This window comes from Macaca thibetana, chromosome 7 (genome assembly GCF_024542745.1).
Source record: "Macaca thibetana thibetana isolate TM-01 chromosome 7, ASM2454274v1, whole genome shotgun sequence".
Taxonomy (NCBI): Eukaryota; Metazoa; Chordata; class Mammalia; order Primates; family Cercopithecidae; genus Macaca; species Macaca thibetana.
This window is the reverse complement of record NC_065584.1, coordinates 129055049-129070685: the sequence shown is the minus strand read 5'-3', so window position 1 is coordinate 129070685 and position 15637 is coordinate 129055049. Positions and strand designations below refer to the sequence as shown.

At 42.3% G+C, this 15637-nt stretch overlaps 1 protein-coding gene across 2 annotated transcripts in view; it reads left to right on the top strand.

Moving 5' to 3' along the window:
* Positions 1 to 15637, top strand: part of SPG11 (SPG11 vesicle trafficking associated, spatacsin) — a 106086-nt gene that overhangs the window by 77513 nt on the left and 12936 nt on the right. Inside the window, exons 28-31 of one of the 2 annotated variants that reach the window (XM_050799335.1) lie at positions 425 to 587; positions 4017 to 4231; positions 4995 to 5736; positions 15140 to 15279. In XM_050799335.1, coding sequence (XP_050655292.1) covers positions 425 to 587; positions 4017 to 4231; positions 4995 to 5736; positions 15140 to 15279 — 1260 coding nt within the window. The remainder of the gene's footprint in view (positions 1 to 424; positions 588 to 4016; positions 4232 to 4994; positions 5737 to 15139; positions 15280 to 15637) is intronic. The other variant, XM_050799336.1, reaches the window with a different exon arrangement.

The window sequence follows — 15637 nt, the reverse complement described above, 5'->3', positions numbered from 1 at the left end:
GTCTCAAAAAAATAAAATAAAATAAAATAAAAATAAAGAGGCTGCTAAGTGAGACGTCTGATTAATTTCACAGCAACTCAGAGGGCTATTAAGTTGACAGTCACTAAGTAGGAATATTTTACATTAACTCTGTAGTTAGCATTCAGTCTTTAGGACTCTTGCCCATCTTTTTCACACATGCAGCTCTATACCAGAACTTTCCACAAAGAGACAATGTGCAAAGCTGCTGAGGAGGGCTTGTTTTTGCCAGTCCTCTGAGCCCCATTACCAGTTCCTGCCATTTGGAAAGGCAGGAACCCCCGCTTTATGACAGGCAATAGCTTTTGAGGGAATTTTAGCTTCCTTAGAGGTTCCCAAATTTGGAGGTTTTGATTTGCTATTCTCATGAAACTCCTTTCCCTAAGCCTCTCTTTTTCTTTTATAGCTTAACACAGCAGCCACAAAGGTCCACCCTGTCATCCCTGCTATGTGGCTGGAGGATCAGGTGTGTTTCCTTTTGAAGCTTATGCTACAGCAGTGTAAGACCCCATATGAGCTGGGGAAGCTTTTACAGCTCTTTGTTGAAAGACAGCATCTCTTCTCTGATGGTAAGACAATCTTTACAGTTAAGTTGCTATTAAGAAGTTAGCTTCCTTAATCTTGAAAATACTTTAGAGGGGTAGTTAGGAAATTAAAATGCATGTAACATTAACTTACAGTGTGCAACTGGGGGTAAAGAAGTTACAGAGAACTTTAAATTGTGGTTAAAATATTCAAGAAATAATACAACAGCATAAAACATAAATAATATCCAATCATCTCATTCTAAGCAGTTACCAAATAGCCACATTTCTTCCTGGCTGGCTTCTACATTACCCTGTTGCGGGGGTCCAACCCACAGACCCTGACCTAGTGATGGACCAAGACGTACACTGACTGAGATACTTGGCCTGTCAGTCCGGCTAAGGGGCTCTGCTCTGAGTCTGGAGCATTGCCTCATAAGCTGGCAAAGTTCGCATTTATTTAGTACAGATTAAATGGCAAAGGTTTCAAGTAAACACCATTAGATGGTTATTAACATTGCCGATAGTAGAGAGCAATTATGCATCTGTGGTTGATCGATGGTTGGTCTTAGGACCACATGAGTAAACAAGCTATTTAGATAAACTTCCCCACATTCCGTTGTTACTAGCTTTTTTGCTATCAACTAAAGGTAAAAAGGCTGCCTTCAGCCATATCTGTCACTGAAGCTGTGCAGACTGCCTGGCCTTCCAAGAAGGTTTGTGTTTATTTATTTCCTATAACTATTATATAATTTTTCTTATATTAATATATAATTATCCTTATATAATATTTTCTATAACTATCTATCATAAATTTTCCTCTACAATTTTTCCCACCACCCTGACTGAACTCCCACACCCTGTCACTATCTTCTCTATGGCAAGTAACCTTAGCATTGCTCAGGGTCATAAACCCTACTTCAGAAATGCACAATTCATTTTTAAAGTTTCAGAGACAAATTGTGCTTTTTTTTTTTTTTTTTTTTTTTTTTTTAGTTTCCTTGAGACATTGGCAGTCTCTAAACTTGTTGCTGATTGAATCAAACAAATATTGCTTTATTATCTTTTCCACTTGTTTGATAATTTCAAGTTTTTACTGAATGATATTTTGTTCTTTTATACTATATTCTGACAGTTTGGCTACTAGGGTTATTTTCTCACATTTAAACTCACAGATGTTCAACTGGAGAGCTCAGATTTGCACAGAACACTGACAGAATCCTGAGCTCAGAGCCAGTTGTTGCAGGCTGTGGATCTGATGACTAAGAGGAAAAAGGGGGTTTTCCGAAATGTAATGGATGTAAGATGGTACTTATCAGTTACTATGCAGACCAAAAATAAGTCCTTTTAACATATAGGTGTTTTCATTGATCTGTAGTAATTATAATTTTTTTCAAAAAATGAATTTCCTGTTGTTTGCCATAATCTATCTTTGAATAATTATAAGGATCTACTACATTGTTAAACATGACTATAATACTTTTATTCTATAATTTTTCCGATTTTTAGAAACTGTTACTATGTGTGGATATTTAACATTTATTTGCTTAGAGGACAGGAATATGTTCTTTTTTTTTTGAGACAGAGTCTGGCTCTGTTACCCAAGCTGGAGTGCAGTAGCACGTCCTCAGCTCACTGCAACCTCTGCCTCCCAGGCTCAAGCGATCCTCCCACCTCCACCTCCTGAGTAGCTGGGATTACAGGCACACACCACCACACCTGGCTAATTTTTGTATTTTTTGTTAGAAATGGGGTTTTGCCATGTTGCCCAGGCTAGTCCCAAGCTCCTGAGCTCAAGCACTCCTCACACCTCGGCCTCCCAAAGTGCTGGGATTACAAGCATGAACCACTGTGCCCAGCCGGGAATATGTTCTTTAAAAACCTGTGTTTTATATGATGCCAGCAAAACTCAACATGCCTGTGTTAGTGGTTATTGTGCAGGATGTCTCACTGTCCCCAGAACTACCTAAATCAGACTGCTGCCCAGCAGGTGGCATTGGAAATAGCCTCCTGTGGAATGTTTCTCATGCCCCTCTCTTATGGTAGGACATACATAGATTCTACTTAGACTGTTTGGGAAAAGGCGCAAACCCAGCCACATAAATTGTTGGCAGAGAATTCTTTGTTTTTGTTTAATAGAGACAAAGGTCTTACCATGTTGCACAGGCTGGTCTCTTGAACTCCTGGCCTCAAGCGATCCCTCTTGCCTTGGTCTACCAAAGTGCTGGGATTATAAGCGTGAGCCACTGCACCTGGCCAAGAATTCTTAGTGTTACTAATAATTTCCAAGGGATATCAGGAGGAGCTCAATTAGGTCTTCCTGGGGTAAGTAGATAAATTTTAGAGGTGCAAGTGATGCTCATTCTGAATACAGTGTGCCACATTAGAGGCTACTGGCCAGCTGGAGATTTAACTGTCCTACAAGTTCTCTGTCTTGATCCACATGATTCCTGCATTGAATGAACAAATGACCACTAAGTCAGACAAATTTGATCACGGTAGGAGACAAATCCAGAAAGAGAGAGACTAGCCTGGATGACCAAAATCTTCCCAAGGTTACTGTGTTTCTGCTACATTGAAGGCCACCAACCTCTGCCCTGTATATAAAGCCAGATGTATAGATTGAGTTCATGTGCTAATCTCTACCCTTTTTTTTTTTTTTTTTTTTTTTTTTTTTGAGACAGAGTCACTCTGTTGCCCAGGCTGGAGTACAATGGCATCATCTCAGCTCACTGCAACCTCTGCCTCCCAGGTTAAAGTGATTCTCCTGCCTCAGCCTCTCGTGTAGCTGGGATTACAGACATGTGCCACCACAGTGGGTTAATTTTTGTATTTTTAGTATATACAGGGTTGCACCGTATTGGTCAGGCTGGTCTTTTCTGACCTCAAGTGATCCACCCACTTCTGCCTCCCAAAGTGCCGGGATTACAGGCATGAGCCACTGCGCCCAGCCATTAATCTCTAACACTTCATACTATATGACAAGCAAGTACAGTCAGACTTTACCACTAACAATTTTTCTGGACCATTTTTTTTTTGGTGTCTTTGGTACACAGGAGCTACCTTATGGCTTCCTCTGCTAGTCAACCAGAGTAGAAAAATAGCTTTTTTTGGCCGGGCACAGTTGAGAGCAGCCTGGACAACATGGTGAAATCCCATTTCTACTAAAAGTACAAAAATTAGCCAGATGTGGTGGTGCACACCTGTAGTCCCCACTACTCAGGAGGCCGAGGCAGGAGGATCCCTCGAACCCAGGAGGTGGAGGTTGCCGTGAGCCAAGATCACACCACTGCATTCCAGCCTGGGTGACAGTGAGACTCCATCTCAAAAAAACAGAAAACTCGCTTTTTATTTTTCCTTTAACCACATTACTATGTTAAACATGTATATTTTCACCCGATATTGCATTACTCTTGAAATGCTGTAGTGGCATTTTATTGACTAAATGTTTATATCCTCTTCTCTTTGCCACAGGTCCAGATGTGAAAAAGCTGTATGTCCTTTGCCAAATTTTGAAGGATACATCCATAGCCATTAATCATATAATTATTACCTGCTACAGCATTGAGAATTTTCAGCATGAATGTAAATCTATTTTGGAAAGACTGCAGACAGACGGACAGTTCGCTTTGGCCAGGAGGGTAGCAGAATTAGCTGAGTTACCTGTGGACAACTTGGTTATTAAAGAGGTATCATTGGTCTTTTAAGTTATTTAAAATCTTAACTTTTAAAATCAGCATTAAACAGTAAATCAAATGAGATATATAATTTATAGGAGATAAGGCTTTTTTTACTTTTGACATACACATTACTTTCAGAAATGGATGAGCCTACAATGCCCATTATTGAGAAATGTGTACTGCAAATGCAACATTAGTTTGTAGGATATGCTACAACTATTTTCCTTTGAATGGAATTAAATATAAGGGGGCTTCCACTTAAACCCCATTCCATGAGATCAATCAAGAATTGTTTTTCATACCATAACTTTCCAGATAAAATATCCAGGGTCATCTGTAGCCAAATCTCTGTTCGCTGATTTGATTTGGTTTTAACAAGTATGATAACGCCAGGTGCAGTGGCTCATGCCTATAATCCCAGCACTTTGGGAGGCCAAGGCAGGAGGATTGCTTAAGCCTGGGAGTTTAAGACCAGCCTGGGCAACATAAGGAGACCCTGTCTCTACAAAAAATTAAAAATTAGCCAGGCATGGTGGCACACACCTGTGGTCCCAGCTCCCTGGGAGGCTGAGGTGGGAGGATCTCTTGTGTCCAGGAGGTTGAGGCTGCAATGCGCTGTGATCACCAGCCTGGGTCACAGACCGAGACCCTGTCTCAAAAGAAAAAAAAAAAACCAAACAAACAAACAAGTATGATATACTTAGGGAACATGAGCATTTATGATACTTCTTTATCCAAGAAAGGCTAAAATCTGCTTTGTTAAATTTCACAGATAACACAGGAAATGCAGACTCTAAAACACATTGAACAGTGGTCACTAAAACAAGCAAGAATTGACTTCTGGAAAAAATGCCATGAGAATTTTAAGAAACATTCAATTTCAAGCAAAGCAGCTTCTTCCTTTTTCTCAACTCAGGCCCATGTGGCATGTGAGCACCCAGCTGGATGGAGCAGCATTGAGGAACGCCATCTGCTGCTCACCTTGGCAGGGCACTGGCTTGCCCAGGAGGATGTGGTGCCCTTGGACAAGCTGGAGGAGCTGGAGAAGCAGATCTGGCTCTGCCGCATCACCCAGCACACTCTTGGAAGAAATCAGGAGGAAACAGAGCCCAAATTTTCTCGACAGATCTCAACTAGTGGTGAACTTTCCTTTGATAGTTTAGCCAGGGAGTTTTCCTTCTCCAAGTTGGCTGCTCTGAACACATCAAAATACTTAGAACTTAACAGCCTTCCATCCAAAGAGACATGCGAGAATAGACTGGATTGGAAAGAGCAGGAGTCACTAAACTTTTTGATTGGACGCCTACTGGATGATGGCTGTGTGCATGAAGCAAGTAGAGTATGCCGGTATTTTCATTTCTATAATCGAGATGTCGCCTTGGTATTGCACTGCAGAGCACTGGCCTCAGGAGAAGCTAGTATGGAGGATCTGCACCCGGAGATCCATGCTCTCCTACAAAGTGCTGAGCTGCTTGAGGAAGAACCCGACATTCCCCTAAGGAGAGTCCACAGCAGTAAGTGAAAGAGATCAGATGGCCCAGAGTCTTAAATGGCACTGTTAGCACTGTCTCCAAGAAGGAAGGGACCCTTGTGGCAGAATAGTTATACCAAGTTAAGGGGACAACAACTTTTTTCCAGGTAATCTGTAAACTAGCCAATTAACTAGTCAATGAAATAGAAAGACCTATGTCTTTTTTTTTTTTTTTTTTTTTTTTTTTTTGAGACGGAGTCTAGCTCTGTTGCCCAGGCTGGAGTGCAATGGCCGGATCTCAGCTCACTGCAAGCCCCGCCTCCCGGGTTCACGCCATTCTCCTGCCTCAGCCTCCCGAGTAGCTGGGAGTACAGGCGCCCGCCACCTCGCCCGGCTAATTTTTTTTGTATTTTAGTAGAGACGGGGTTTCACCGTGTTAGCCAGGATGGTCTCGATCTCCTGAACTCGTGATCCGCCCGTCTCGGCCTCCCAAAGTGCTGGGATTACAGGCTTGAGCCACCGCGCCCGGCCAAGACCTATGTCTTTTAAACTAGCTATGTTTCAAGTTAAAGGGAATCTATCTGATTTGTAGCTAGTTCACTGAAATTTATTCTACATATTCTATACATCTGTAAATTTAATCGTTTCCGGTCTTACATTGATAGTATATAGAAATTTTTTTTTGTTTTTCTTTTTGGGTTTTTTTGTTTGTTTGTTTGTTTTTGTTGTTTTTTTCAGATGGTGTTTCACTCTTGTCGCCCAGGCTGGAGTGCAATGGTGTGGTCTCAGCTCACTGCAACCTCTGCCTCCCGGGTTCAAGTGATTCTCCTTCCTTAGCCTCCCAAGTAGCTGGGATTAGAGGTGCCCATCACCAATCCTGGCTAATTTTTGTGTTTTTAGTAGAGACTGGTTTCACCATGTTGGCCAGGCTGGTTTCAAACTCCTGACCTCAGGTGATTCGCCCACCTCACCCTCCCAAAGTGCCAAGATTACAGGCATGAGCCACCGCACCCAGCCAGAAATGTGTTCTTTATGTTAACTTTATACTGTATGACTTTGTTAAACTTGCTTATTCTAGGAGATTTCTTGTAGATTGCTCAAGATTTTCTACATGGACATTTGTGTCAGCTGCAGTATTTCTGCCTTTCCAATCTGTATGCCTTTTATTTCTTGTTCTCTCGCTTTATTGCACTGACTAGGCCTTTCAGTACTATGTTGGGTAGGAGTGGTGAGAGGACATCCGTACCTTTTTACTGACCTTAAAGGGAAAATATTTGATCTTTCATCATTAAGTATGGTATTAGCTGTAGGTTTTTGAAGATAGGCTTTATCATGTTGAAAAAGTTCCCTTCTATTCCTGGTTTGCTGAGAATTTTTATCATGAATCAGTTTGAATTTAGTCATGTTATTTCTGCATCTGTTAATCTGATCATGTGGTTTTTTTTCTTTAGACTATTAATATAGTAGATTACATTAGTTGATTTTTTTAAATATTGGACTAGCCTTGAATTCCCCATTTAAATAAATCCAGTTTGGGCCTGGTGCATTATTCTTTTTAATTTTTTGCTGTAATCAATTTGCTGTTTTGTTAAAGATTTTTACATTTATGTTCATGAGGAATGTTATTCTGTAATTTTCTTTATGGTACTGTTTTTGTTTTTGAGACGGAGTCTCACTCTGTTGCCTAGGCCAGAGTGTAGTGCGTAATCTTGGATCACTGCAACCTCCACCTTCCAGGTTCAAGTGATTCCCCTGCCTCAGCCTCCCAAGTAGCTGGGATTACAGTTGTGTACCACCACGCTTGGCTACTTTTTGTATTTTTAGTAGAGACGGGGTTTCACCATATTGGCCAGGCTGGTCTTGAACTCCTGACCTCAAGTGGTCTGCCCACCTTGGCCTCCCAAAGTGCTGTGATTACAGGCGTGAGCCACCGTGCCCAGCCTTTTTTTTTACTGTTTGGTTTTTGTATCAAGGTAATGCTGGTTTCATGAGTTAGAAAGTATTCCCTCCTCTTTGATTCTCTGGAAAACATTGTGTAGAACTGGTGTTATTTCTTCCTTAAATGCTTAGTAGAATTTACCAGTAAAACTATCTGAGACTGGAGATTTCCATTTTGGAATATTTTAAACCACAAATTCAGTTTCTTAAATAATTACAGGACTATTCAGGTTATCTTTCTCATCTCGGGTGAGTTTTAGCATTTTGTGATTTTCAAGGGAAACTTTTTCTTCTGCTTTTTGGGTTATTTGAACATTTTTTAGTCTTCCATTTTAATTGATTATGATTTTGACTATATCTTTGTATAGTTTAATTGGTTTTTTAGAGATGACAATGTACATCCTTAACTTTCCACAGTATACTTAGAATCAATATTTTACCACCTCAGCTGGAATGTAGGAGGAACCTTACCACCATTTAGGTCACTTTACTCTTCTCCCTTTACATCCTACTTGCCTTTTATTACTTCTGCATACATTGAAAACCTCATTAAACAATGAGGTTTTTGTTCTTAGCCGAAAAATATATTTTAATAAACCCACCTTGGCCTCCCAAAGTGTTGGGGTTATAGGCGTGAGCCACCACGCCTAGCCTTTTTTTTTTTTTTTTTTGAAATAATCAGTTTTTCATCATCTGAGAATGTCTCTATCTTACCTTCATTCCTAAAGGATGTTTTGCTGGATATAGAAAATTAGTTATTTTCAGGCCAGGTGCAGTGGCTCACACCTGTAATTCCAGCACTTTGGGAGGCTAAGGCAGGCAGATCAGTTGAGCTCAGGAGTTCAAGACCAGCCTGGGCAACATGGCAAAACCCCGTCTCTACAAAAAATACAAAAATTAGCCAGGTGTGGTGGCACATGCCTACAGTCCCAGCTACTTGAGGGGCTAAGGCACGAGGATCGCTTGAGCCCAGGAGAATAAGGCTGCAATGAACCGTGTTCATGCCACTGCACTCCAGCCTGGGCAACAAAGTGAGAACCTGTCTCAAAAAATAAATAAGAAAATTAGTTGTTTTCTTTCAGCACTTGAAAATGTTGTTCACTTCCTTTTGGCCTCCATGGTGTCTGATGAAAAATCTGCAGTCAATTGAATCATTGTTCATCTATATAAATAGTGCTTTTTTCTCTGGTAGCTGTCAGTGTTTTTTTCTGTTGTTGGTCTTCAGCAGTTTGATTATATTGTGACTGGATATGTATTTCTTTGGCTTTATTCATATATTTGGGGTTTACTGAGCTTCTTGAATATGTAGGTTTATGTGTTTTACCAAACTTGGGTAGTGATCAGCCATAATTTTTTTAAATATTTTTATTTTCTCAGCACTATACCCTATCTCCTCTCCTTCTGGAACTTCAAATATATGAATATATAATTTTTGTTATTATCTCATAATTCCTTGAAGTTTTGTTCAGTTTTTGTTTGTGTGTTTGTTTTTGAGACGGAGTCTCGCTTTGTTGCCAGGCTGGAGTGCAGTGGCGCGATCTTGGCTCGCTGCAACCTCTGCCTCCCAGGTTCAAGTGATTCTCCTGCTTCAGCCTCCCAAGTAGCTGGGACTACAGGCACACGTCACCACACCCAGCTAAGTTTTGTATTTTTAGTACAGATAAGGTTTCACCATGTCGGCCAGGGTGGCCTCAATTTCTTGACCTCGTGATATGCCTGCTTCGGCCTCCCAAACTGCTGGGATTACAGGCGTGAGCCTCCACACCTGGCCAGTTCAGTTTTTTTAAAACTTTTTTTCTCTCTGTTGTTCAGATTGGATAATTTCTGTTATTGAATTTTATTTCTATGATTTTAAAATTTCAGTTACAGCCATGTATTAACAATGAGGATACATTCTGAGAAATGCATTGTTGAGTGATTTCATCACTGTGCAAACATCTTAGAGCATACTTATACAAACCTAGGTGGTATAGACTTCTACACACCTATGCCAAATGGTGTATAGCCTATCATTCCTGGGCTACAAGCCAGTACAGCATGCTACTGTACTGTAGTTGATTATAACATAATGGTAAGTATTTGTGTATCTAGACATATCTAAACATAGAAAAGGTACAGTAAAAAATATGATATAAAGATTTTTTAGCTTCAGGAAATAAACAATTTGAGATTTTCATTTAAATTTTTTTTTTTTTTTTTTTTTTTTTTTGAGACTGAGTCTGTCGCCCAGACTGGAGTGCAGTGGCGAGATCTTGGCTCACTGCAGGCTCTGCCTGCCGGGTTCCATTCTCCTGCCTCAGCCTTCCCAGTAGCAGGACTACAGGCACCCACCACCACACCCGGCTAATTTTTTGAATTTTTAGTAGAGACGGAGTTTCACCGTGTTAGCCAGGGTAGTCTCGATCTCTTAACCTTGTGATCCGCCCGCCTCTGCCTCCCAAAGTGCTGGGATTACAGGCGTGAGCCACTGCACCCGGCCTAAAAAAAATTTTTTAAATAGTACAATTTGTAAAGGGCTCTTAACGTTAATGGAGCTTACAGGACTAGAAGTTGCTCTGGTTGTCACTAAGTGGTAAATGTGAAAACTTAGGATATTACTGTACATTACTGTAGACTTTATAAATGCTGTACATTTAGGCTACACTAAATTTATTTAAAAATTAAGTAATCGTGGTATGTCACAATGACTATGATGTCACTAGGTGATAGGAATTTTTCAGCTCCATTATAATCTTACAGGATCCTCGTTGTATATGCAGTCCGTTGTTGATAGAAACATTGTTATACAGCACATAACTGCATTTTTCAGTTCTAAAATTTTCATTTTGTTCTTCATATCTTCTATTTCTTTGCTGAGACTTTGCATTTTTCTGTTTGTCTCAGGAGCATTCAGAATTGCTTATTGGAACATTTGTATTATAGCTGCTTTAAATTCTTTGTCAGATGATTTTAACTTTTGCATCATTTTAATGCTAGCTAGCATCTTGTCTTTCTCATGTGAGTTGAAATCTTCTTGCTTTTTCTTTTTTTTTTTTTTTTTTTTTAGATGGAGTCTCGCTCTATTGCCCATGCTGGAGTACAGTGGTGTGACCTTGGCTCACTGCAACCTCCACCTCCTGGGTTCAAGTGATTCTCCTGTCTCAGCCTCCCGAGTAGCTGGGACTACAGAAGTGTGCCACCATACCCAGCCAATTTTTTTTTTTTTTTTTTTTTTTTAGTAGACATAGGGTTTCGCCATGTTGGCAAGGCTGCTCTCAAACTCCTGACTGCAGGTGATCCACCCACCTCGGCCTCCCAAAGTGCTAGGATTACAGGCGTGAGCCACCGCGCCCAGCCCCTCTTCCTGCTTTTTCTTATACTGAGTAATTTGGGGTTGCATCTGAACATTTTGAGTTTTTTTGTTTGTTTTCTTGTTTTTGTTTTTTGAGATGGAGACTTGCTCTGTCACCCAGGCTGGAGTGCAGTGGTGCAATCTCAGCTCACTGCAACCTCAGCCTCCCAGGTTCAAGTGATTCTCGTGTCTCAGCCTCCCGAGTAGCTGGAATTACCGGTATGTGCCACCACACCTGACTAATTTTGTTGTGTTTTTAGTAGAAACAGGGTTTTGCCATGTTGGCCAGGCTGATCTCGAACTTCTGACCTCAGGTGATCCACCCGCCTTGGCCCCCCAAAGTGTTGGGATTATAGGCGTGACCCGCCACGACTGGCTGCATCTGGATGTTTTGAGTAGTGTATTATTCAAATATACTATTTAAGACTATGGATCTTATTTAAATCCTGTGAAGGATGTTGATATTTTTTAGCAGACAGTTGACCTGGTTCAGACTGAAGTTCCAAACCACTGCCTGTGCGTTGTGGTTTCAGTATCAGTTCATTTTCCTTTGTGGTAGTATTCAGATCTGTCCTGTGTGTGCATGCCACCTAATGGGCAATCTATGACCTTGGTGGCGATCTATGCTAGTTAGGATCAAAGCCATACATGTGTAGTCCAGGAGTGAGCCCTGTAGTTCATAAAAATTTATTGGGTTGCTTTCCTGGGGCTCTCTCAGCTAATTTCTGGTTCCCTGAGGGTTATCTTTTCAGTTCTTCGGCCAAAAGCTGAAGGTTTAGTTACCCCTACTCTGTCTTGCACTATCTTGACTATTCCTACACCCAGGGCCAGGTGACAGGAGGGTAATGCAAAAGCAACAGGGGTCTACTCTGCCCTCCTGAGACCAGAGCGCCCCTGCTCAGGAAAGAAGGCTCCACTGGCTGGGCACGGTGGCTCACGCCTGTAATCCCAGCACTTTGGGAGGCTGAGGCAGGCGGATCACAAGGTCAGATCAAGACCATCCTGACCAACACAGTGAAACCCCATCTCTACTAAAAATACAAAAAAAAATTAGCTGGGCACAGTGGTAGGCACCTGTAGTCCCAGCTACTCGGGAGGCTGAGACAGGAGAATGGCGTGAACCCAGAAGGTGGAACTTGTAGTGAGCCGAGATCGCACCACTGCACTCCAACGTGGGCGACAGAGCAAGACTCCGTCTCAAAAAAAAAAAAAGGAAAAAAAAGAAGGCTCCCCTTTCTGAGAGCCTTGACTCTTGCCACTGCAGCCTCTCCCACCACTGCCAGTGGCTTGCTTGGGAGCCAGGACAAGGAAGAACAGGAATTAGGAGTTCCCCTTTTCACTCTTCAAACTGGTACTAGAGAGCTTCTGGAATTTGCACTCTCTCGTACACACACTTCACCTCAGCCCTCAGTTCTTAGGTTTTAGTCAGCACTGCATTCAGGCTGGAGCTTGCTAGAGGGGAAAAATGATAATTCTGGTCATCTTCAATTTGCCTGCTACTTTTTACTTTTCCAGAGTCCTTATTTAACTGCCACATGTATTGTGTCCAGGTTTTGTGTTGAATTCAGTGGGAAAGATACAGTAGATTGAGCTTATTATAACCAACTTACCTAGAATTGGAACTCCCAGTGAAGGATTTAAGCAGGGGAATAACATGGTCTGAGTTGCATTTTATTTTATTTGTTTTTATCTTTAAGGGTTTTTGTTTGTTTTGTTTTTTTGAGACAGGGCCTCACTTTGTTACCCAGGCTGGAGTGCAGTGGTGCAAACATGGCTCACTGCAGACTCAACCTCCAGGGCTCAAGCAGTCCTCCTGCCTCAGCCTCCTGAATAGCTGGAACCACAGATGCACACCACCATCCCGAGCTAATTTTTAAATTTTTTGTAGAGGTGGGGTCTCACTGTGTTGCCCAGGCTGGCCTCAAACTCCTAGGCTCCAGGGATCCTCCCACCCCAGCCTCCCAAAGTGATAGGATTACAGGCATGAGCCACCACCTCTGACCTACAGCACTTTTTAATAATATTTTAAAATAAAAATTAACATGTGCTTAGTGTAGCAAATCACATAACATAGAAATGTATAAAGTAAAAAGTCAGTTCAGGCTGGGCATGGTGGCTCACGCTGTAATCCCAGCACTTTGCGAGGCCGAGGTGGGCAGATCACCTGAGGTCAGGAGTTCAAGACCAGCCGGGCCAACATGGTGAAACTTCATATTTACTAAAAATAAAAAAATTAGCTGGGTGTGATGGTGCACACCTGTAATCCCAGCTACACCAGAGGCTGAGGTAGGAGAATCGCTTGAACTCGGGAGGCAGAGTTTGCAGTGAACCAAGATAGTGCCACTGCACTCTAGCCTGGGCAACAGAGTGAGACTTCATCGCAAAAGAGAAAAAAAAAAAAAAGCCAATTCAACACTACCCCCACAAAATTCCCCAGAATAACTATATATATATATATTTTTTTTTAGACAGAGTCTCGCTCTGTTGCCCAGGTTGGCATGCAATGATGCAATCTTGGCTCACTGCAACCTCCGCCTCCTGGGTTCAAGCAATTCTCCTGCCTCAGCCTCCTAAGTAGCTGGGATTACAGGCGTGCGCCACCACGCCTGGCTAATTTTTTTGTATTTTTTTAGTAGAGACGGGGTTTCAGCATATTGGCCAGGCTGGTCTCAAACTCCTGACCTTGTGATCTGCCTGCCTCTGCCTCCCAAAGTGCTGGGATTACAGGCGTGAGCCACTGCGCCTGGCCCAGAATAACTCTCTTTTACTTGCTTGGTATGCATTTTCTACTTGTAGGCACACACACAATATTTATTTTTTGCAAAAATGAGATTACATCATATTGATCTACATTTTTCCTGTCAGTACATATAGATCAACCCCCTTCTTTCTAATGGCTGCAGAGTATTCCACTGTACAGATAGATGTACTAAGCTTTACTAATGCTTTATTGATATACATTTAAATTTTCTTTTTTTTTTTTTGCCATTACAAAGTGTGATACAAATATTCCTGTTTTTTTCCTAATAGAAATCCTTTATCAAATTAATATCTTCTTCTATTTTAGGCTAAGAGCTTTTTTTTTTTTTTTTTTTTTTTTGAGATGGAGTTTCAGTCTCGTTGTCCAGGCTGGAGCACGATCTCGGCTCACCGCAACCTCCACCTCCTGGGTTCAAGCAATTCTCCTGCCTCAGCCTCCCGAGTAGCTGGGATTACAGGCATAAGCCACCACACCCAGCTCATTTTGTATTTTTAGTAGAGACGGGGTTTCTCCATGTTGGTCAGGCTGGTCTCGAACTCCCGACCTCAGGTGATCCGCCCGCGTCAGCCTCCCAGAGTGCTGGGATTATAGGCATGAGCACTGCACCCAGCCAAGAGCTTTCTTTTAAAAAAATATCAGGAATAGATTTTAATTTTACTATAAATTAAAGCATATTTGCAGGTGGGTGCAGTGGCCCATGCCTGTAATCCCAGCACTTTTGGGAAGTCGAGGCGGATGGATCAGTTGAGGCCAGGAGTTCGAGACCAGCCTGATCAATATGGCAAAACCTCATCTCCACTAAAAGTGCAAAAATTGGCCAGGTGTGGTGGTGCATGCTTGTAATCCCAGCTACTCGAGAGGCTGAGGCACGAGAATCACTTGAGCCCGGGAGGCAGAGGTTGCACTGAGCTGAGATCACGCCACTGCATTCCAGCCTGGGCGACAGAGTGAGACTGTGTCTTAAAAAATTAAAGCATATTTGCATTTTAGAAATGAGTATGTCGGAGACTGATTGAGGGTAAGGGGCTGGCAGCAGGAGACAGATAACAGCTTCTCAGGATGCAGAGTGATGAAGGCTGGAACTAAGGCCACAACTGTGACTTATTTGATATAGGAAGGAGAACATAGGAGGAGACTCTGGCAAGCATCTTTGGTGCTGATCTCTAGAGCACTCATTAGGTAGCCTTGAGTCTTTGTAGCGTATGAGGTCTTTGAGGTATCCCAGGCTGGAATATCCTGGAAGAAGGCAGTGAAAGAAGTTGAAGTGGGCCCCTGTCAGCAGTGGTCCTATAGCCCCAATCAGAGTCATGGGAGTGCAGTGCAGGGAGCCTCAAGCAGAGAGGTAGAGCCATAGAGAGCTGGGGAGAGGCCTGAACCTCCCAGCTTGAAGCCCCTCAGACTCGTATTTGCTTCCAGCTTCAAGTCTGGATAGTCAGAAGTTTGTGACAGTGCCCTCCAGTGATGAAGTGGTGACTAACCTGGAAGTGCTGACAAGTAAATGCCTCCATGGAAAGAACTACTGTCGACAGGTCCTCTGTCTGTATGATCTTGCCAAGGTATGTGCCAAGGGGTGGGGCTTCTCTTTCTGAGAGGGAGGGAAATGAGAAGTTTGAGGTTGATTTTGGACATTGCCAAGTTAGCCTTTTAGATGATAATCATGACCTGGGAGTAGAGCTCTTGTCAGGATGTTGGCCCTCATAATTTTATCTTTGGGGAATGGTGGGGAGGACACCAGGCCAGGTGCCAGGGCGATCTGACTCCTGGCTGCAGCTCAGCAAACCAGAAAGCTAGGGTTGTGGGCCCCTGTTTTGTCACCTATAAATGATGATTTGACCATGAGGGTCTCTTCTAGACTTAATATCTTGAGTTTTGCATTATGACTGTTTGGAGCATTCCGTATGGAATGTGATGACT